Raw genomic sequence first — 22,083 nt, forward strand, 5'->3', positions numbered from 1 at the left:
TCACCCAACTCACCGGTTCATCAGGTCACCGGTGTTTAACCGGCCTCAACCACACAGAAGTACCGAGTCTAAACAACTTGCATAGATTCAACAAACATCAATTGATCTACAACCCATCCTATATGGTATAACAATACTACTACAATGTTCTAGCTCCAAAGTCCTCTTTGTCTCCTCACTTCCGCACCTGGCGGTCCATCTCCGGGGGATGTCATCGTAGCCATGGGTCCGAGTCCGAACCCTTGAGCATCTAACAGCTCGTGTTCTCCGTCATCCTCCGTGCTCAGCGGTGCGTGGCCACCACCTCTTAGCGGTCTGCCATGCATACCAAAGAAGCCTCTTTGAATATGTCTCGCTCCATCAAATGCTTCTCGGAATGCTGATGTATAATACGTCAGGGAAGTGAGTCCCGGCTCGTCCGCGCGGGCGTTTGTTGGTGCCGTAGTGATGGTCTCGCCTGCATCGCCTTCTTCCCCGTTGGCTCGATTCGCAGCAGCTTGAGCTTGAGCTTCTTCGCTCTCCCTCTGCGCTCGTCTCAAGCCCCTCTCAAACCTCTTCACCCTCCACCATCCTCCGAAGCTGGTGAGGACAATGAACCAACCAATACTCATCATCATGAAGCTGAAGTATTCGTTGGCTCGTCCCACTTCTTCCGCGGTAGGTAGTCCAAGATATCGGCTAAGGGTGATGTTGTGTTGGTTCGCCCAGATCTCCGCTTCGTGAATATTGTGAATCGTAGTCCCCGGGTCCGTGTCCAGATGATTAGGATCTCTGAAAGTTTGCGGCCACGGAGACCCGCCAGGACCATAGATCGCTTCGATAGCGTTCTCCGCTTGTTCTTCTTCGCTCATGGCTGGAGGTACAGGATCTGAGGGGTCGGTGGCTACTTCGGATGGGAATCGGTTGTCCTCGATCATCTTCTCGGCCCGCGATCGAAGTCCCAAGCCAAGCTGGATCATGGTAAGACCAAGACCGACACGAGAGCCGTATTTCGCGGCGTGCGTGGTATGGAGAACATAGGTGAGGAGGAATCCAACGAATTGGAATGATACCGAGACGATCACTGTGGTCAAAATCAGCGCCTGATCAGGCTAATGGGTTGAATCAGACTCACAGTTCCAGAAAAACCCAAAGAAGTTACCGCTGGGCATACCATCGATGAGAATCTCGTCACCACTTATTGAGCTCGACAGCGGGCCGAAAGGTGACGAGGAAGACGGTAACACAACGGTCGTGTCCCAATATGGAGGAACAGCGTCACGCAGAGCTGCTTGATAGGACTGTGAAGAAGTCAGATACAAACTCGTAAATTTGGGATCCAGCCAACTCACCGGTGGACCGTCCTTTTGCTCGTCCTCTGGGACATACTCCGGGCCATCGCCGTCAGGACCAGCATGCTGTCCATCAGGCCTCGCTGCGAGATTGCCAAATACACCGCTCGTACCACCACCTATCACCCTGGAACCGGGTGTAGGGGAGGCATGCCGAGGTAAGAATGATGACGGCAAGATTCCGCCTAGGAAATGTCTAGGTGGATTGTGGTTAGGTCGGTATGGTGGGGCAGTGGAAATGATGCCATTGCTGTTTCCAGGTGCGGGATTTTGCGCCGAATAAGGCTGAAACGGAGGTGGGGACGACGGTGGCAAGGTCTACAAAATAAATCATGAACAGTCAGCTCGGGTTGTTGAGCGACAAGGTGAGACAAAACAACACTTACGTAGTCCCGTTCGAAATCATAATCACCGGGAATAGGTCCTGGTGCACGATCTCGTCTTTCTTGCTCTCGCCCTAAAAGACCATGTGTCTCGCCTTCTTCCTCGAAATCAGGCGGACCGTCGAAAGCGGCGTCCATCTCGCCGGGATCTGGGACCGCAGTCGGACGTCGCGTCGAGTGCATGCGGATGGATTGAAGGGAATGCAAAGATGATCGCCGTGAGTGGGTGGGATGAGGAGGCGTGTCAGGCTCAGTGTTGATAGGGGCGTATCGTGACATGCTGACAGAGACTGTTGATCGAAATTATGGGTAAGCATATGCGCAGCACATCTTCGATCAACATCTGACTTTTTGAAATCAACCGGGTATGAGGGAGAGATCAAGGGAAAGAAGAAAGGGAAGAGCATATCAGTTGGTGGTGCATGAAGTCGGTGCACATGATAAGGTCATCCCGTACCCTCTCTTCTCAGACACGATCATCTAATCCACCGAAGCGGCTAAGACTTTCCGTCTGAGAAAAGAGGTGAGATGACCAGTCGCGACTTCGTTTATCATCATCTATGCGGGGTGTGTGTGGATGTATAAGGTGGTAAAGCAGAGAGGGACAGGCAAAAATAACGCATGTACCGCCCAGATGAGGACCTGTTTGACTCACCTTTGTGCTTTGTTGACTAAGCCCGTCCAAAAGGATGATTGACTGTCTGACGATCGAGTCGCTTCCTCCCCCTAAAGAGGGCTTGTAGCCCTTACTGAAGCCTTGTCTCAATGAAGAGCGGACCACGAGTAGCTGTCAAGGCAAAGAGAAGTAGTCTAGCTTCTGTTGTTTGATGTGTTGAGTTGAGATGATATAGAAGAGAATGAAAGATATGTGTCGTGTCTTTGCCAAGAGAGACAGACAAAGAGAGACGGGACCGCGCGGCCTGAAGCATAATGTGTTGGAAGTGTAGTACGCCGCGTTAATCCCGCTGGAATGTGGCAGATGTGGCACATACATCACTCAACGCTAGCGTATTCCATGGAATGATGGGTATATCATCCTTATCTCGTGCATGTTGTTGCATGCATGCATGTCTCCCTACTCCGGGTCGCTCTTGATCACTGTTCTGTATGCATGCAACAAGATGGATACGTCTATATGATGGTAAGCGGGTGAGATAGCAACGGGAAGCTGAGAAAAAACAATGCCACGTCATGTTGATTGATTCCATTGCCGCGTGTTACTGGATAATAATGACTGCATCCATCTATCCGAGCGGGTCCGAAACGAGTCAACGAGTCATGACGCAACCGGTACTTGACCACAACTCTTCACGTACAGCGTATATAAAACAACCCTTAGCATCCCCTCGTTCAACTTCCTTTCTCTTTCATCAACATCACATATCCAACATCAACATCACACTCACAAACAACAACACATACATATACAAACATATCAATCATGTCGTCCGGAACTGCTGTCGCTGTAAGTCCACCGCACTGCACTTGGCACGAACAGGAGCACTAGCTGATCTGGTGTTATAATTCAGGTCATCTACAAGCCCAAGTAAGTCTAAAGCGTGTCATCGAGATGGATTATACTTACAGTAGCTGGTGATTACCTTTCGTAGCGAGCACGCTGAGGAGTACCAAGTCTTCATCGAGTGAGTGTCGTATCTTCTCTCTATCTTCCACCTCCAGCTCCGTGTTAGTCCTCGGACCACGTCGACTCGGTCAACACAGCATCACATCGAGGGCCGTGCTCCAGGGATCGCGTCACCTTTGTCCCATTCCAAATATCTAGCAATTGTTTCATGTGCTGACCTCTGTTTCTTTCCCAGCGACGTTGCCGAAGTGAGTCTAGCCCTTGACGTATCGGTTGAACCGAGCCCGACCTGCCGATTCAATGCAGATCACTGACGAGCTGCTCACTTTCAATAGTACGAGGCCTGGAAGGCTGACAAGAGCATCGCTCTCTCCCGATTCGTTGGTCAATTCGAGATCGTGAGTGGTTCGACCTCTGCCTCAGAAGCCACATCTCGCCCTCCATATCCCTCCTTTGTCACATCGCAAGCGAGCGTCAGTTGCTGATCGCGTACTTCCGTGTCTAGTACAAGTCCTCCACCTCTGGTCACACCGGTTCCCTCGGTGCCATCTCCAAGCAGGAGATCGAGACTGCCTTCTTCGGCGATGACAAACACGTCAAGGACAAGTCCGTCGAGTGCGTATCGGTTTCTATCATGGCTTGCAGCATTGTGTCATGTTCCAACAGCTGACACCAGCCATGTCTTTGTTCAACAGAGCCGCCATCCAGATCATCCTTGAGAACGGCAAGACCCACAAGTCTGACCTCGCTCACTCTGGCAAGATCAACAAGAACCCCGCACGAGGTTTCGGTGACACCCGAGGTACCGGTGCCGCCCAAGGTACTCACCGATAAGCGATGCGCTTGATCGACGGGGTAGGTAGAAGGGGAACGTAATGTGCATAACAAGACAAAGAAGTAAATACCATAAAGTAGTGAACAATGAAATGCAATCATCATAAGCATAAAGCGGTCACAGCGTCATCACTTAGTGATGCATTCTAGATCAGAGCACGTCGTATCTTCACATCGCATGTTCCAGTATGGCAATGTTTGTTCTGGAGCACTGGTCATGCACCCGAGGTTATGCACGATGTAGATGTGGAAGTCTCTTTCATCTCAGCTGCGATAGGTTGTACACAACCGCCCACTCCCAATCGGACCTGAGGAAACCCTAAGTCAGACTGACCTCCACTTTTGTCTCCACCTCTTACATCATACTCCCCCACATCATTCAGAGCGACTCTATACTTCCGCGATCATCTTTGAACACGTTTAGTCTTCCTATTATTATCATCTGGCTTCAATAAGCAGCTATCCGTACTGAATCAAGCAACGAATATGCCTGTGAGTGCTTGCCCGGTCAGATTCGGGAGATTTACCATTCGTGACCGGTCATTCTGGTGACTAGGTCTTCTCCGCCATGTATCGCAAAGCTGACTTTCGAGTCTCATCCCTACTTCACTCCCACTCCCATCGTACGTTTACCTCGTCAACTCGCTGCGTACACTATACCCACCGACGTCCATCTCTTTTAACGATACCTTCCGTCATTCTTCCCTTCCACTCACCTTCACTCTGCCGGACCTATACATCGACGACGCCACAGCCCCAATCCGCACTTATAATCGGCGCTTCGCAAGGACTCGGTCTTGCCCTTGTGAAACGCTACGCATCTCTCATCCCTCCTTCTCAAGTATTCGCAACAGTCCGCGAATCTGCTGAAGAGGCTAAAGACAAGTTCCCAGAAGGGGTGAGGGTGATTGAGAAGGTCGATTGTACCAAGGAAGATGTAGGAGAGACGATCGTGGAGGGTCTACAAGGTGTGGCTGTAGGGGTGGTGATCTACGTGGCGGGGTTATTGAAACCAGAGGTGAGTGACTGGGACTCCTACACATATAGGTCTGGTCGTTGGGTCTGTGAGTGTGGTTGATACGGGGCATCACACAGAAAATCGGGGAAGCGAATTGGAAGGATGAGATTATGATGTACACCATCTGCTCGATCGCCCCGGTCTTTGTTGTTCAGTCACTGTGAGTGTTCTACGCTGTCAACGCACCCCTGTATTCTCGTCGTCAGGCCAGTCACCGCACTCGTAATCAAGCTTCCGATTATATCACTCGCACCGCCATTCCAATCGTGACTTCACTGATGACCTAATTTCGCCGTCCTTAGTCTCCTATCCTCTTCCCTCTCGCCCGAAGCCAAGATCATCCTTCTTACTTCCGAAGCGGGCTCTATCACACTTCGTACCGAAGGTGAAGGTGGTGGGATGTACGGCCATCACGGTAGTAAAGCTGCTGGTAACATGGTCGGACATCTCTTGTCTTACGATCTGAAAGAGAGCGGTGTTCCAATTGCCATGATCCATGTGGGTGTCTCACTTGTCGGACAACTTCGTGCTAATGCATAGCGCTAATTACTGAGTACTTCGAATAGCCTGGCTTCTTGAAGACGGGTAAGTTTAGCCGAGCTATATCGTATGGGTGGCTGTACGCAGGCTACTGACCGTCTAACCCCCACGCTATACCGCAGATATGACCAAGAACGCAGGCATGGAAGAGTTCTATGACAAGATGGGCGGTGAGTGATCGCCGCTTTCTCAGCACTTTGGCCAAGTTCAAGCTGCAATACTCACAAGGGATACCGTACTTGCTGTAGCTATCACACCAGAGGAAGCAGCTGTGCCTATTAGCGAGTTTGTAGAGAAGCTCGACATGGAGATGTCTGGTAAATTCTGGGCACCATGTCAGTCTCGTTTCTACCCTTCTTAAGAGTCGGTTCGTCAAGCTGATCGAGATTTATCCCGCGCATAGTGGGAGCAAGGTATGTTCTTTAGCTCTTCACGACTGAAACTTGTCCGAGAGGGGATAGCTGATATGCGAGATGTTGCAGGGGTATTGGAAATGCAGAGGAAGTCTTAGGCAAAGAAGTGACGAAGAAGCCTGGTCCGCTCGAGCTGCCTTGGTAAGCTGGAGTTACGCAAAAGGTGGTAGTGTCGTATACTACGTGTGTGTAGTACTCTCGTCCACAATGTCAGTGTCCCCTGTGATCAATGTTATATAATGCCAAGTATAACGATGTCTTTGTTTGTGCCGACGTGGCCAGCTGACTAGAGACATCGCTCTGAGTCGTCAAGGTACCGCCATCAGTCATATATCAAAAAGACAACAACCAGTGTTATCCCTACCAGCCACACGGAGATCATGTCGTTCTTCTTTCGGAGCATCACGGAGAAGAACCTACAAAAGTTCCGTATACTCTCGACGGCGTAACCATGCACAGATGTCACTCGTCCGAAATATCCCATCGCTAAGATGCTTATTGTATTTCATGGTACAAATACTTCGCTGCAATCCAGCAACGCGATCCCATTCCCGCTGCGAGTGATTCAGGGGAGACTACGAGTAGTATAGATTTAGCCGGGAACGCTGGTCCGGGGAATTCAGAGGTAATTTAGGAGATCAGATTAGCGGGTGCTCATTAAATAGATCCACATGGTCACAATCTACACCACCTCTACAACTCTTTGCCTTCAGCTTCTATCTTCTACATCAACTCGTACAACCTCATCACGATGGGTAACTCTTCTTCTAGCTCCAAGAGCAAGTCCGACTCTATCCCCACCGACACCGCCGACATCGGTACCGCCGGTGCTACAGCAAGTGCTGCTGCTCCTTCGGCCAAATCCGACGATGTCTCTGTCCACGGCGCACTCGCTTCGAAATCGTCCAAGATCCTCATCGTAGGAGGAGGAGGGACGATGGGTTCGTCTACGGCATTACATCTCGCTCGTAGAGGGTTTACAGATATACGGATATTGGACGTATATCCTATCCCGTCGAAGAACTCGGCAGGTTACGATCTCAACAAGGTGCGTATTTGTGCTTTTACACCTCCGAATGTGAGAGGTGTGTAGTTACGTAGACTGATAATGCATGTCCCTCGTGCAGATCGCTGGAGCAGATGCTATTGGTCTTTTTGGTGGATCGAGCGACGCAGCATGGGACGCGTGGGCTTCCGACCCAGTCTTCACTCCTTACGCTCATGATGTCGGAAAGGTGAGTTTGAGCACAAGTAGCCTGGTCCTGTTCTTGCTGCTCAACCGCAGGAGGCGTGAGCTAGTACTGACGCTATCGTATCGCATTGCAGCTCGACTTATCTACTGGAGATACGCCTCGAGCTAAGCGACTCCGAGAGAAGTACGAAAAGCTCAAATCCCTCGGAAGGACAGATGTCGAATGGTTGGCCAACGAAGATGATATCAAGCGAAAAGCACCCCATCTCAAGAACGCTGACATCGCTGTGAGTCAAGTCACCTCTCTTTCCATCGTCAAGTTCTTGACCAAGGGACGTAGGGATGGAGAGGATTGTACTGCGGTACTGGTGGGTGGGTAGCAGCAGCCGACGCTCTCAACTCGGTCGGTAACGAACTCCAAAAACTGGGTGTGAAGAACGCTTTTGGATCTTCTGGGACTTTCTCCTCTCTCTTACTCAAGGAGGACGGGTCCGTCAGAGGTGTTAAGACAATTGATGGAACAGAATGGGAAGCGGACTTGGTCGTATTGGCTGCAGGAGCTTGGTCGCCTGTTCTGGTTGATCTGGATGGACAATGCGTTTCCAAGGTGAGTAAATAGTGTTTCCTGGTATTCCGCGTAGATTGTGCTGATGATATGATGCAGTGCTGGGTTTACGCTCATATCCAACTCACACCGGAGGAAGCTGAGGCCATGAAAGGGATCCCTACAATGTATAACGACAAATATGTGAGTTGCGTGGTTTACTATGCGCCACAGGCGATTTGCGGCTTCATGTGCTTGCAAGCTCGACTTGACGGCTGACACAGCGCCTCCTTTTCATAGGGATTCTTCTTCGAGCCTCGAGAGGACTCACATCTTTTGAAACTCTGCAACGAGTTCCCCGGATACACCAATTACCAGACCGTTCAGCCATTCGGTGCTCTTAAACCCATCAAGCTTTCTGTTCCCCGATCACACGCTCAAAACCCTACAGACACCATGCCCACCGAGTCGCTGGACGAGATCAAACGACTTATCAAGATCACCTTGCCTCATCTCGAGGGGAGGGAGCTGATCAACCAGGCCATGTGTTGGTGTACCGATACCGACGATGCTCAATGGCTTTTGACGGAACACCCGAGATTCAAGGGTTTGGTATTGGCCACCGGTGATAGTGGTCATACTTTCAAGATGTTGCCGGTAGTAGGCAAGGAAGTAGCGGATTTGATTGAAGGAAAGGTGAGTCTGCGTCGGTCATTATTGGCAGTACATGACTGACAGAGTGTCCACATCGTCGCAGCTGTCGGAAGAAAAGAGACATTTATGGAGGTATAGACCTGGTGCAGGTGATCCCAACGGTACGGGAAGAGGTGGTCCCGATCCAAAAGACTTGTCAGAACTAGACGGTTGGAAGCATGATTAGTAACAGGTTGGGGGTCTTACATAGCCTAGAGTCAACATGCATTCACAGACTTGTGCTTTCGTGAAGAAGAGGATAGGAACCCGCCGGATGCTTGCGTCATTCCTCAAAGCCCGGAGTAATACTGCGGTAAGGTACGAGGCGAGTCGAGTTACGTGGTTCACTGATCCAAAACTCGCCTATTTAATTATCGTTCAGAAACGATGATATCGTATCGATCGATGATCATACAGGCAGGCGGCGATTGGACAGCAAGCGCGTAGGGTTCCAGGTGGAGGAGGGTGCGAGAATGCCTATATGTAGATCATAAGCAGTTTGATCTTGCTCATAATCTTCTGAAATCAACGATACATAGTCACTTGCCGCTGAACCTACCGTATAGCGTACAACAAGATGTCAGGACAACAGCAATCGCAGAACGGACATGAAAAGTCCAACTTCACTGCAGCACCCACGATGAGGGATTATGATAAAGATCGAGAGGCGAAATCGCAAGACACGTATGTTTGCACAACGAATCGACTTCTCTCTTTGGTTGGTACTGACACCGATGTTGCTCCCGTAGAGTCTACACCACGTCCAATGGGATGCCGATCGCTCATCCTTACATGACTCAGAGAGCTGGTATCGACGGTCCGTTGCTTTTACAAGATTTCCACCTGATCGATTTATTATCGCACTTCGATCGTGAAAGGTGAATCTTCGTTGCGCTCTTAGTGCGGTGGCGAAGCCGTTTGCAGTTGATCACTGATCACTGATACATGTCAATTTCGTAGGATTCCCGAACGAGTTGTCCATGCCAAAGGATCCGGAGCACACGGTGTATGGGAATGTACTTCCTCCCTTGAAGATCTTTGCATGGCAGATATGTTCAAACAGGGTACGAAATGTCCTTTGACAGTTCGATTCTCGACCGTCGGAAGAGAGACAGGTTCGAGCGATCTTGCCAGGTGAGCCATAAAGGCCTAACAACAGATTGTGTGCATGGAAGTTGCTGATGACTTGCATACCCTTCAAATAGAGATCCTCGTGGATTCTCAGTCAAGTTCAAGACTGCAGAGGGGAACTGGGACTTCGTAGCGAATAACACCCCCGCATTCTTTGGTGAGTCACGATCTCCTACACGTCGGTGGCAAGTCAAACATCGCTGATAACGATCCGATGGACGAATTACAGTTCGAGACCCGGCGAAGTTCCCGCATTTCATTCATACCCAGAAGAGACACCCGGCAACCCATCTTGGAGGAGATGACGACTCGACCATGTTCTGGGATTATCTCAGTCAGAACCCAGAATCCATCCATCAAGTCATGGTGAGTGACATTAAACCAATTACATCATCGGGGGCTGTGGATTGAATATGCAATACGGAAAGAGTGATTGCTGATTATCGCTTTGCAGATCCTCATGGGTGATCGAGGTATCCCAGCTGGATATCGACACATGCATGGATACTACGGTCATACACTCAAGATCGTTAACAGTAAGGGAGAATGGGTTTACGCTCAGTTCCACCTGATCTCGGATCAGGGTATCAAGACTTTTACTGCGGACGAAGCAGCAGCAGAGTGAGTGGTCATGACTCTTCCTCAATCTTGCAATCTGTTTGTTACCTCTCAGGCTGCACCAGATAATCACAGCTCGTCAACGCAATCGGCATATGTGCTAACTCCACATTAGGTCCAACGACTACTCACAGAAGGACCTGTACCAAGCCATCGAGCGAGGCGATTACCCCTCATGGACAATGAAGATCCAGACCATGACGGAGAAGGAAGCCGAGGAAGCTTGGGAGAAGAAGAAGATCAACGTGTTCGATTTGACTCATGTTTGGCCGCATGCCGACTATCCCTTGAGGGAGATTGGTAAATTCACCTTGAACGAGAATGCCAAGGTGAGTTGCGATGGGGATCACTTGCACTGCATCCACGTCGCTTTGCGCTTTGCGTCCCGACGCCCAAAAACAAAACGTGCATTGCATTGTATCTGTTGTATGCGACACTCATTCAGTACAAATGCTTACTTGGTTCCATCCGCTTTACAGAATTACTTCGCCGAGGTCGAGCAAGCTGCCTATAACCCGGCCCACATGATCCCAGGTATCGAACCCTCCGCAGACCCCGTCCTCCAATCCCGTCTCTTCTCCTACCCCGACGCCCACCGTCATCGTATTGGCGCAAATTACCAACAATTACCCGTCAACGCTCCCGTCTGTCCATTCGCAATGGCCAATTTCCAACGAGATGGTCAGATGGCATATTACAACCAAGGGTCGAGACCTAACTACCTCAGCTCGATCGAACCGATCAAGTTCAAGGAGAGGTCATATGATCTGAACAAGGTTCATGGGAAATTTGTCGGGGAAGCTGTCAGTTTCCTGTCAGAGATCAGACCGGAGGATTTCGTTGCTGCTCGTGAGTTGACCGGCGGGGTATGAAGCTCAAATCATGTTCTGGATGCTGACTTCGATACATTTGCCTCGTAGGTGCACTTTGGCAGAAGGTCTTCTCCGACGAATCGAGACAACGATTCATCGAGACCGTCTCTGGACACATGAGCAAATGCTCCGAACAAGAGATTATCAAGCGTCAAATTGCAATTTTCCGAGAAGTCTCGCCTGATCTCGGCGAGAGACTTGAGAAGACTATGGGCGTGGAGGGTTATCATGGACTGGAAGACATGGTGTTCAATGGAACACATAACGGGATGGGGGAGAAGAAGATTGCAGCGAACGGGATGCCTGTGAGTAGTCTATCCGACAATCGAAACTTGGTGATGCTGATCTGGATCGAACTGATGACAGGTCGATGATGAGGTCGTCTTTGATAACGGTGCACCGGCTGCTAGGCGATAAATTTCCTCAGCGAAGACCTCTCGCATGTATCGATGGATTTGCGTAGACTGTATCACCCCATGAGAAGTTATGAATTGACCATCACCTTCTCTACAAGACATTCATTTCTGTACCCTCCGGCCCGATTCTTGCTACAAATATGCGAAATTTTATTCTATCATCGTTCTTGAACCGCTTTCGCCTCCAACTCCAAATGGCAATTCTGGATCAGCCGTTTGCTCAATCACAGCTCTCCTGCGCGGCGCTGTACTCTGACAGACTCCCATTGGCCCTTGCTACAAGTTTTGAATGAGCCAATTTGGCAGCTGGCACAAGCTCGATCTTCTGTCTCTTGGCTGCCCGACCTTCTAATTCGTCTTCCTCTTCACCTGGAGGAGGACCATACCCACCTCCACCGGGAGTGTGGAAGATCATCCTGTCTCCTGCCTTGACTCTGATTACACAGAATACGTCAGCTACAAGTTCCGTCTGCAAATCGAGTTGATCTTGGCAAAGTCGACTTGACTCACTTTGTCGAAGCACTGGGTTTCATCTTGACTGTCCTATAACCGACACCAGTCGTACTTTTCTTGACGAGGTATGTGGCACCTCTCTCACCAGGTTTTCCACCCGCCATCCCATACGGTTGGTTCACTCGTCGCTCGCCGACGACAGAGCCCTACAGCACCACATCATCCACAAGGTCAGTAATCGCACTTTGACGCAACAGTGAGGGAGTTTGGGAAATCAAGACCCACCATCATATCTGCTCGGAATTGGTATTCTCGATGAACACCGTCACCACCGTCATAAGCTCCTTTCCCGCCTGATCCTCGTCGAATCGAGAACTCTCGGACGAGAAGAGGAAATCGTCGTTCGGCAACTTCGACATCACCGATTCGAGTCTAAGATACCCCAACAAGTACTATTGGTCAGCTTGGTCCATCTCCGGGCATAAATATCGCTAGACGGCGACGCTCACGTTGGTCATCTAACAGTAATGAGCGGTGAGAAGAACCAGAATCAGCTTATGTGTTTCGCTGTTGTATAGTCACTCACGTTGATGTGCACCGCACTTTGACCTTTCCAAGTTGGACCAGCTCCCGCGCCACCGCAGACTATACCAATCCGGAGTCAGCCTTGTGCCAAATTCAGTCTTGCTGACGACACTAGGACTCACTGGTTTCTCCGTACGAGAGATCCTCATAATCTGAATGGAACACATTCATACAACCTTGCGAGGCTGTTCGAACCGACCATCATAAACATAAGCTTTGAAATCTCACAGAATAGGTAAATCGAGCTGGCTGGACCCACCTGCACAAGCTTGGAATGCCTTGAAAACCACATCGACCACTCTTTGCGAAGTCTCGGTATTACCCGACGAAACAGCCGCGTCCAGGGATGGCGAAAGGATCGAATCCGAAGGAACGACCAGCTCGACAGGCGCCAATACACCAGCATTGAGAGGCATGTCCGTGCCGATCAAGGTTCGCAGACTGTAGATGAGAGCGGATTGGGTGACTGAGACGGGGGCATTGAGGTTGGACAAGGATTCCATGGATGTTCCGGTAAAGTCAAACTTGGCAGAACCAGATTCAGAGTCAATATCGATACGAAGCTTGATGATGGAGCCGTCATCTACATACAGAGTCTGGTGTCAGCGGGCTACAACCATTATACGGTCAGGAAGTGCTCACCCATGTAGTCCTCCGCGAAGAGAGGTCCTGAACGAGTCTTGAAGAAGTTCCTAACGGCCAGCTCGGCATTGGTCCTGATGGCCGCCATATAATGCTGTACCACGGTCTTTCCATACTCTCCAAAGAGATCGTGAATCTGTGCCGAACCGACCGCGCAAGCCGAACATTGCGCTTTGAGATCCGAGATATTCTTCTGCAATCCTCTTGTCGCCATGACTCTGGGATACCCCTCGATATGTCCTGCAGCCATGAAGATGTCCGTGATTTCTTTTTCGTTGAAGACACCATCACGAACGAGGAACGTCGAGATGATAGCGGCTCCTTCTTCGACGTTCTCGGTAGAATCGGGATGCATTGGGTTGCCGTCGATACCGCCGATATCACCATGATGACCTCGAGCAGCGACCCAGAAGACAATCTCATTTGTATCGTCAAAGACAGGTTGGATCACCGTGATGTCGGGGAGATGGGTACCACCAGCCTTGGGATGGTTGGATACCAGGATATCACCTTTACGGAGCTTACCCTTGTGCAAGTTGGCTTGGAAGGCGACTGCATATTGCATAGATCCAAGGTGGACAGGGACATTGGGAGCGTTGGCCACGAGCGCCGCGTCGGGACCAAAGATGGCACATGAGAAGCTATTCACATCGTCAGTCAAGTCAAACTAGTTGAGGATACAAACGAGACTCACTCCAGACGCTCCTTGATTTGTAAAGACACTGCAGTCTTTTGCAAGGCACGACCCATCTGTTCGGCGATACCCATGAATCGATGACCGAAGATGGAAAGTTGAATCGGATCGACAATGTCAGTCGACAATTGTCGTCGAGGTCCGAGGCCGACATCAACGCTAAGGGGGTTGTTGTCAGCTTTGTCACCTCAAATGGGATTCGCACACTCACTAGACGTGGTCTTTCAAGATACGCGCTGTGTTTTGAGGGTGCAACAAGATAGTTTGGGTAGCATCGAGGATGACAGCCGGTCCCTTGATGGTGGTCCCAGGCGCGAGCGTCTCGAGCTTGTACAGCGGAACAGTATCAAATGTGCCGACCTCCTCAAAGTACACTTTGTTGACCGCAAAGTGGGCATCGGAGGCCACCGGGATGTCGGCAAGCTTGTTCAACTCTTCGACGTAGGTCGATTTGGCGTGTTTCTCAGCATCTTCACCTTGACCAATACCTCTTACTCGAACATCCTCAACTTCGATCGGAGCATTGAGCACGAAAGCAAATTCTCGTTTGTGTTGGTCGATGAAAGCTCGTGCGAAATCTCCATCTTTAGGTCTGAGTATCATCAGTTTGGTGTCGGATCCTCTGTACTTCATATTGAGATAACAGTCGTATGCAATGTCTTTCTCGTGAATACCTTGAGCGATGAGCTGTTCGTGAGCTCTCGCTTTGACTTTGTCGAATCGCTCGACGATCGATGCGTGGTTGTCGTCATTGTATTCGAGCTGGCAGGGTTCGCTGACATCCACCGCAACGTCGGCCAGAGCCATTCCGTATGCGGAGAGAACAGAAGAATACCTATCCACCCGGCGTCAGCTGCGTAGTAGATACTAACGAGCTTGTTCGGACTCACTTGTGGACCAGGACATTGTGCATTCCGAGTAGTGCAGCGAGGGCACAAGCATGTTGTCCACCTGCACCGCCGAAACAAGCCAAGTTATGAGCGCTGGTCGAAAATCCACGCTGTTCAGTCAGAGCTCGGATCGGTCGGGCCATCGACGAGTTGGCAACGTTGATGAAACCGCATGCAACCTCGGCTGGCGTAAGCGATAAGGTGCCATTGCTCTCTAGGTTGATTTGTTTCGTGAGAGCCTCAAACTTCTCCTGAACGATGTCATAGTCCAGAGGCATATCCTCGGTAGGACCGAAGACTGCGAGTAGAAGGCCACGTGTGAGCTGGACGGTATACACGTCCTCGAGGAAACAGGCGGTGACTCACTCTTGGGAAAAGAGTCGATGTGCAGTCGACCCAAGAACAGGTTCGCATCGGTCACAGTTAAAGGTCCACCCTTCCTACAGAAAACGGGTCAATACGTCCCAGCATCCTCAACATTCAAGTGACTACTAACCTGTAGCATGCGGGACCTGGGTGAGCGCCCGCTGATTCGGGACCGACAACAAACAAGCCGTTTCGGTAGGTGAGGATACTTCCACCACCAGCTGCGACAGTGTTGATGTCAAGTTGAGGTGTCTGGATCGTAACACCGGCAGTCGTCGTTTCGAAGACGTGCTCATATTTTCCGCCGTATCGCGACACGTCAGTGGACTGCAGTGGGATATACGATCAGTACTGCTGTCCTGTCATTGAAGGACGACCCACTTACTGTGCCACCCATGTCGAAACCGACGACAGGAGATCCGTCGAGAGCGTCATAGCAAGTCCTAGCGTAGCCGACCACACCACCAGCAGGACCAGCTATTCACACGAATCAGCCTCTGGTTGAAGATTTGGACGAAGACGTCAACACACAGAGAATAGCTTTGAGTCCTGAGAATTTTCTAAAATCACAAAGTGATCCGTCTGACTGCATGAAACTAACTCTGCAGGAGGTATCGTTCAGACCACCTTTAAAGCCAGAGGCAAAGCCGTCCAAATACCTTCTCACTTCGGGAGTGAGGTACGCGTCTGCTGTGGCTGAACTTCCTCTTGAGACGAGGTTGATCATGGGCTGTAAATCCGATGAGACGGAGATATGAGCGAAACCGATCTCTCGAGCGAGAGCTTCGACTTGTTTCTCATGAGCTGGGTAGAGATATGAGTGGATTAGGACGATCGCGATAGATCGATACCCTTCGGCATAAAGAGCTTGCAGATCAGCTCGGACTTGGTCCTCATCTGTCATCGCAACAGGTCAGCTGGGGCAAGGCAAGTAGTCAGATGGAACACTCACCGATGGGCTTGAGGATCCTCATTGCTGTTCCGGATGGACCGGTAACCAGCTCCCCAGCTTGTGTGACGGAGGGATCACCCTTGAGACCTGGCCATTCGAGGGCCAATCGCTCGTCAACCTCGACCACTTTAGTGTACAGGACGTCCGGCTACGCAGACTGTTATCAGCAATTGGGAAGCCTGCTGCAACGTTTTTAGAGAGATCCTACCTTCTTGATAGCGAGTTGGAAGAGGAATGGTCGGCTCTGCGTGCCAATCTCAAGACCGTCCTTGAAGCCCTTGGTCTGTGATCATACCGATGGGTCAACGATCAACTCGTTGATATTTCGTGATTCGACTTACAATGAGAAGAGCACATCGCTCTCCCTTCCGCTCAAGTAAAGCGTTGGTGCTGTTCCAAGCTGCATGAGCTCGATTCTGAGAACCCCTGTGCAGAAATCACTCACGCAACGGTGGTTCCCATTCTGAGGTACTCAATTGCAGAGGTATCGATCGGTTGATCTCTCGGGATCTTCTCATCCGTGAACCATTCGAGAACTCGTCTTACACCCTCTCTAGGCGCATCGGGATAACTACGAGAATACTTGTCAGCTCTCGGCACTGCTATAGGAGGCTTGACCTAGTTCGTGAGCAGATTTACTTAGCTGGATCAACTGAGAGTAGCTTGACGAGGTGATTGCCTCTTGTTTCGGTCATGGCAATCACATCCTGTGTTATAGCTTGTCAGCTGAAATCCCACCATGGTATGCATGTAGGGTGGCGACTTACGCAGAAGGTCCCTCCTCTGTCGATACAGATCTTGACCTTGTCCAGGTCTTTGAGAGCGATAGGCATGATGTATGACTGCTTCAGCTGTGCGCTTGCACCTGTTTATTGTACCAAGCAGACCTGCAAAAATGATGAGACGATGTTTGAAGGGAAGAAAGGTCATGCATTCGAGTCTGGGTTGTTATTACTCGCTGGCATACCTATAGTGGGGAACGTACGGCGCAAGGCGTCGGATATACGATCCCGAACTGCCTGCAGTCCGCCGAACGGCGACGAGTTCCCGGTCTTTAGCGATATGAGCTCAGAGGGGCGAGAAAGAAGAGGATCGCAGTACTCCGTTCCATACGTCACTATGGATGTTGAAAGATGGGTATGTATTCCCGATACACTTAAACCTGTTAAGGATGAGACGGGCGAAACAGCAGTGGAAGAGAGACTCACCTCTCGCAATGAGAATCGCATTACGCCGGTGACTTGCTATCTAACGTTTACGCTAAATCAGTTAAATTATGAATGGCGTAGGCACCCTTTTTCATAGTATGTGAAGAGTGGCGTCGGAGGAGATAAGGCTAAGATGCGTAATGCAGCTCTGTTGCTCTGCGACGAGGCGTGAGAAGAGGCTCGTTCTTCCCGTGCGACGTTGGGTATAATTCTCGGGGACTGCGTGTCGGGCACCGGTAGCTCCGGTATTGCCTCCTCTATCAGGATGTCAACAATTTGTGTTCAGAAGAGAAAGATAGGGCTAGCGCGCGCTCATTGAGGGACAAAAGACCAATCCATGGCCGTTCATTTGACCTAGGACGACTCAAGTCTGATACGGTACTCGTCGTAATTCTCCCTTGCTGCATGTCATGAGATAGCTTATCTGGCAGACCCCTCAAGTCCGTCAAGACCGTGATTATCCACCGAGATAGAGTCCGTTACTCCGTTCGAACGGTGTCTCAGTCGATGGAAGTAGATATCCGTCGTCGTACTGGATTTCGCGGATAACACCGTTCTCATGGTGCTGCGAGCTAAGCCTCGAGGGAACGAAGTGCAGATCGTTCCAACATGTATGGTTATAAGATACAACAGTCCACCTCCTGCTCCAGTCGGGTCCGTCTGCGCTTCATATTTACAGGGTTGTCCAACATTCTTCGTCCCGTGAAGACCTTCACCTGTCACGCTTAATCAGGATACGATGTCAGCACAGAATAGCACGATGACAATCGACGACGAAGAGAAACATGTACGTGAGGCAGCCGTCAATGTCATTGACGCCCCGAAAGACTTGACAGAGGAGAAGCGAGAAACGGTGAGTGTTCACAGCATGGCAAAGACAGCTGTTCCCAACCTTCATACAGCACATGTCGCTGATACGAGTCTTTGTCATACTGTAGTACGACGTTGCCGCTGCCTTCTTGGCAGATGTGGCTGCTCGACCCGATGCAGCCGAGCTTCTCGCACCATGGACAGACGCAGAAGAGAACGCTGTCAAGCGAAAGGTACGCGTGACTTACCGGTTCTTTACCAAAAGGCTGACCTGGTGACCCGATCATAAAGCTGGATCGTATCGTCATGGTCTTGCTCTTCTTTTCCAACCTCATGAGCGGTACAGACAAGGTAAGAGTGGACAATCAAATTTTTCTTGAAATATCGGATCTAACGTTCTGACTGGCCTGTAGGTCTTGCTCGGTACTGCGGCGACCTTCGGTTTCAGAACCGATCTTCACCTCGTTGGACAGCAATATTCATGGGCAAGTGACAGACACCTGAAGAATCGATACGCAAGGCTGACATGATGAAATTCGCAGGCCAACAGTATTGTAAGTATATATCTACCCTTCAAGCTCATTTGAAGCGTTTCTAAGAGGTTCTCGAGACCTGTGCGAGGGAATGGCTTTTTGGCGAATCCATCCATATCTCAAGTCAAGTCATCTGACGACAATTGTTTGGCTGCAGCCCTATTTTGGGATGATCGGTTTCGTATACCTACAATCGTTCATCTTCCAGAAATTCCCAATAGGCAAGGTATGTCCGCTCTACTCTCCCTTTCTTCACTCTTCCTTATCCGTTCAAATTGCTTACTGTACACTGGGTTATGCGCTGCACGCATAGACTATCGGTGTCAATGTGTTTTTCTACGGGATATGCACTTTCGGTAATGCTGGCGCGAAAAACTTTGCAGGTTTAGCTGCGTGTCGTTTCCTTCTCGGGGTGTTCGAAGGTGCAGGACATTCCGCCACCGGTATTGTCGTGAGTCACCAGGTTGCTCCCCCGAAAGCAGAGCAGAAGATAACCTCTGCCTATCGATTTGACTTTTTAGATTTCGATGTTCTGGAAGAAATCTGAACAACCGTGGCGAACGGCGGTTATGTTCAGTACTCTCTCATCTGTAGTCAACGGTCTCCTCTCTTTCGCCTTACAATTCTATAACCCGGGTCCTATCTCCCGATGGCGATTACTCTTCGTCATCATGGGATGTTGGTCCATCATCGTCGGAGTTATGGACTACTTCTTCCTCCCTTCAGACCCTACCCAAGCTTGGTGGCTTGTAAGTTGATGTGTCCGACTATTTAGATCTTGGATCTGCGTACTGACAGTGTACCTCTTTTCGTCGGCATTCACAGACCGACCGACAAAAGGTGATTGCGATCCGACGAACGGCTGGTAACCAGACCGGTATCCTGAATCACCATGTCAAGTGGGATCAAGTCCGAGAGGCTCTTGTCGACGTTAAGACGTGGCTTCTGGTGAGTGGCGCGCACTGGCTATCGAACATGAACGGTGAGCTGACTTTGAAGATCACCGCAGTTCTTCATCGTAAGCTCGCATCACATTTCCAGATCTCGAGAGACTAACATGGTCCGACCTTGGTCTTTGTTGGTTTTGTAGGCAGTGTCTCTCAATATTCCAAATGGCGGTTTGATAGGTTTCAACTCTCTCATTGTACAATCGCTCGGATACTCGGTCAAAGAAGTCACACTCCTTGCTATCCCGACCGGCGTCGTATCATGGGTATCTTCACTGATATTCGCCAAACTCGCGACCAAGACAAAGCGTCCATTGCTGTGCACTATCATTTCAATTCTCAGTGAGTGGGATTGGGCCCCGTGACAAATCCGCTTGAGGGCGAACGGAGGTTGAATTTGGTTTTGGTATAGTTTGCCTCGCTGCCACAATCATGCTCAAGACCATACCTCGTTCAAACAAGGGAGGATCCCTCGCAGCGCTTTTCATCCTGTACTGCTATTGGGCTCCGGTAAGTCTTCATGATCGAATCGAACGAGAAGCGGTCTCTGATCTCGCGACGCAGTACATTATCATGGGTTCTTCGATTTTGTATGCAAATGTCGCCGGCACAACCAAGAAAATCGCAGTTTACGGCATCAGTTATTGGGGCTACTGTGTCGGTAATCTTGTTGGCCCTCAAAGTGAGCACTTCAAGCTATCTATCATTTCTTTGTCGCTCACGTTTCACTGATGGGATTCCTTTGTGCAGCCTTCATCTCGACAGAAGCGCCACTCTATCCCTCTGCCACATTGACCATGTTGATCGGTTACTGCCTTTCCATCCTCCTTGTTATATTGTACGGCATTTCATGTTGGAGCTCTAACAAGCTCAAAGAGAAAGAACAAGCAGAATGGGAAGCGACTCATCATGATGAGGATGTTGCGGAGGAATGGAAAGATCTCACGGATCGTCAGAATCCGTATTTCAGGTATTCCTGGTAAGATACAGTACTTTCTACTCCTTGCGAGGGGCTGGGCATCCCAGTCCCTCAATATAGGGTATTTGCGGGAAACGAGGAGAGCAAGAAGGAAAAAGGATTGGGTACTCGTACACTAGATGAGAGAAAGGTCAAAGTTGGCTTCGGTAGATTGTGTATGGTTTATTTCTATTTTGTAATCTCCTCTTTGAGAATCACTTTGCCAGCAGTTGTTCCCGTTAGTAAGAAGGTACATCGGAGGTTGTCACACTTGCCTCATCCTTTCTTACTCAACGTTACATCGAGAGAAAAGAAGTGATCAGGTAATACACAGACTGCTTTTCCCCTTGTCTCTGGTTTCTTGATCTGCCCATGGTATTCCTATATAAGATTTCTTCACGGGTATCCCTTGAAATAGGGACGACGGTAGGATTCTTCCTTCCTCTTTTCCTCTTCTTGCCGCATTTCCCTTCCACCGTATGTCTCTCCTCACAATGTACCATCCTCTGCTACTTGCCCGTAGCGTACTACTCAGCTCCACATTCCCCTCTTTATTATTTCATGTGCATGAAGCAGGACTCACCACCATATTTGTCCACTTGATCGCGAGACTATCCCAGGGACGATGTGCCTTATGATACGGATGCCACCTCCACACCTCTTCTACCATATCCTGCCCTTCCTCCTCTATCCTAGTATGCATCTTCGTCATCCACGCCATACAATCCTCATACATATCTTCTTCTCTAGAACAGCAGGTCCAATACCAATATCTGATCCTATGCCAATCTTTCAACTTCACTTGATATCTCGAAGCGAGTTTTGTGGCGGGGTATTTCTCAGGTAGTATGTCGAAATGATGTAGTGGAGGAAGAGGGAGACATCGATATCGTTTATCGTGGTACACGGATAGATGGGAGAAGATAGGTTGGAGGACAGAGTGTTAGTATTGGTTGAGGATGCGGTCTGTCCCAGTACATTCAGCATTGAGTGACCGGAGGAAGGTCTGAAAACACGACGAGTAATGAAGGAAGGAAGGAACGAAGGACATATGACTTACTATGCTCTCGTTGTGAATCGTACTGATCCATACAGTCTTGCATCTCCTTCTCTGACAGGATCATGATGTCCTCTCCCCCAACACCCTTGGTGACGAGCATGTCGACTATAGCGACCTGGCAAGCAGGTGAATCACAGTGGGCAGAAAGATAACTTCGAGAGAGTGATGACTACAGAGACCGCATGTTCACGATGTGAAGCAAAACATATATCGACCCTTTCCTCTTCGTCATGTCTAATGATCTTGACTCCTCGAGAAAGAAGAATGAGGAAGCTGGAAAGGCCTAGACCCACACCACTTTGACCGATCCGTCTTCCTCGCTTGTTGGCTGTAATATCCTACGCACGAGCCGCCACAATCAAAAGCGGACACACTTCTTGCACCCGGCTTCTGCCTGAGCGAGCATTATAGACTT

The 22,083-nt window shown here is 49.9% G+C and overlaps 7 protein-coding genes across 7 annotated transcripts; 5 read left to right on the plus strand and 2 right to left on the minus strand.

Moving 5' to 3' along the window:
- Positions 1-149: 149 nt before the first annotated feature.
- CI109_100691 (uncharacterized protein) lies at positions 150-1,993 on the minus strand (the record flags this gene model as incomplete). Its single annotated transcript, XM_032004550.1, has 4 exons — positions 150-1,063; positions 1,115-1,280; positions 1,332-1,649; positions 1,718-1,993. The coding sequence occupies 4 exons, from the start codon at positions 1,991-1,993 to the stop codon at positions 150-152; spliced, it is 1,674 nt and encodes a 557-aa protein (XP_031861028.1).
- Positions 1,994-3,155: 1,162 nt separating this feature from the next.
- CI109_100692 (uncharacterized protein) lies at positions 3,156-4,133 on the plus strand (the record flags this gene model as incomplete). Its single annotated transcript, XM_032004549.1, has 7 exons — positions 3,156-3,179; positions 3,244-3,260; positions 3,325-3,357; positions 3,535-3,547; positions 3,635-3,697; positions 3,805-3,914; positions 3,995-4,133. The coding sequence occupies 7 exons, from the start codon at positions 3,156-3,158 to the stop codon at positions 4,131-4,133; spliced, it is 399 nt and encodes a 132-aa protein (XP_031861027.1).
- Positions 4,134-4,619: 486 nt separating this feature from the next.
- On the plus strand, positions 4,620-6,249 carry CI109_100693 (uncharacterized protein; the record flags this gene model as incomplete). The annotated part of the gene is made up of 9 exons (XM_032004548.1): positions 4,620-4,625; positions 4,888-5,151; positions 5,229-5,311; positions 5,454-5,649; positions 5,718-5,736; positions 5,814-5,861; positions 5,940-6,026; positions 6,095-6,104; positions 6,174-6,249. The coding sequence occupies 9 exons, from the start codon at positions 4,620-4,622 to the stop codon at positions 6,247-6,249; spliced, it is 789 nt and encodes a 262-aa protein (XP_031861026.1).
- A 606-nt stretch (positions 6,250-6,855) lies between these two features.
- Positions 6,856-8,720, plus strand: CI109_100694 (uncharacterized protein; the record flags this gene model as incomplete). Its single annotated transcript, XM_032004547.1, has 7 exons — positions 6,856-7,152; positions 7,232-7,339; positions 7,431-7,583; positions 7,637-7,903; positions 7,961-8,044; positions 8,141-8,536; positions 8,598-8,720. The coding sequence occupies 7 exons, from the start codon at positions 6,856-6,858 to the stop codon at positions 8,718-8,720; spliced, it is 1,428 nt and encodes a 475-aa protein (XP_031861025.1).
- A 390-nt stretch (positions 8,721-9,110) lies between these two features.
- On the plus strand, positions 9,111-11,571 carry CI109_100695 (uncharacterized protein; the record flags this gene model as incomplete). The annotated part of the gene is made up of 10 exons (XM_032004546.1): positions 9,111-9,217; positions 9,283-9,411; positions 9,494-9,667; positions 9,739-9,821; positions 9,894-10,030; positions 10,119-10,285; positions 10,398-10,611; positions 10,762-11,131; positions 11,203-11,459; positions 11,521-11,571. The coding sequence occupies 10 exons, from the start codon at positions 9,111-9,113 to the stop codon at positions 11,569-11,571; spliced, it is 1,689 nt and encodes a 562-aa protein (XP_031861024.1).
- Positions 11,572-11,790: 219 nt separating this feature from the next.
- CI109_100696 (uncharacterized protein) lies at positions 11,791-16,985 on the minus strand (the record flags this gene model as incomplete). Its single annotated transcript, XM_065966823.1, has 20 exons — positions 11,791-12,004; positions 12,081-12,229; positions 12,309-12,455; positions 12,610-12,668; positions 12,731-12,793; positions 12,868-13,191; positions 13,251-13,891; positions 13,945-14,103; positions 14,156-14,779; positions 14,835-15,132; positions 15,201-15,274; positions 15,331-15,527; positions 15,586-15,677; positions 15,732-16,097; positions 16,153-16,300; positions 16,361-16,435; positions 16,494-16,542; positions 16,598-16,723; positions 16,792-16,859; positions 16,920-16,985. The coding sequence occupies 20 exons, from the start codon at positions 16,983-16,985 to the stop codon at positions 11,791-11,793; spliced, it is 3,939 nt and encodes a 1,312-aa protein (XP_065822895.1).
- Positions 16,986-18,120: 1,135 nt separating this feature from the next.
- Positions 18,121-20,633, plus strand: CI109_100697 (uncharacterized protein; the record flags this gene model as incomplete). The annotated part of the gene is made up of 13 exons (XM_065966824.1): positions 18,121-18,213; positions 18,299-18,403; positions 18,462-18,521; positions 18,584-18,634; positions 18,713-18,724; positions 18,861-18,929; positions 19,017-19,154; positions 19,225-19,452; positions 19,529-19,651; positions 19,794-19,992; positions 20,063-20,160; positions 20,215-20,332; positions 20,401-20,633. The coding sequence occupies 13 exons, from the start codon at positions 18,121-18,123 to the stop codon at positions 20,631-20,633; spliced, it is 1,527 nt and encodes a 508-aa protein (XP_065822896.1).
- Between the last annotated feature and the right edge of the window lie 1,450 nt (positions 20,634-22,083).

This window comes from Kwoniella shandongensis, chromosome 1 (assembly GCF_008629635.2).
Source record: "Kwoniella shandongensis chromosome 1, complete sequence".
Lineage (NCBI taxonomy): Eukaryota > Fungi > Basidiomycota > Tremellomycetes > Tremellales > Cryptococcaceae > Kwoniella > Kwoniella shandongensis.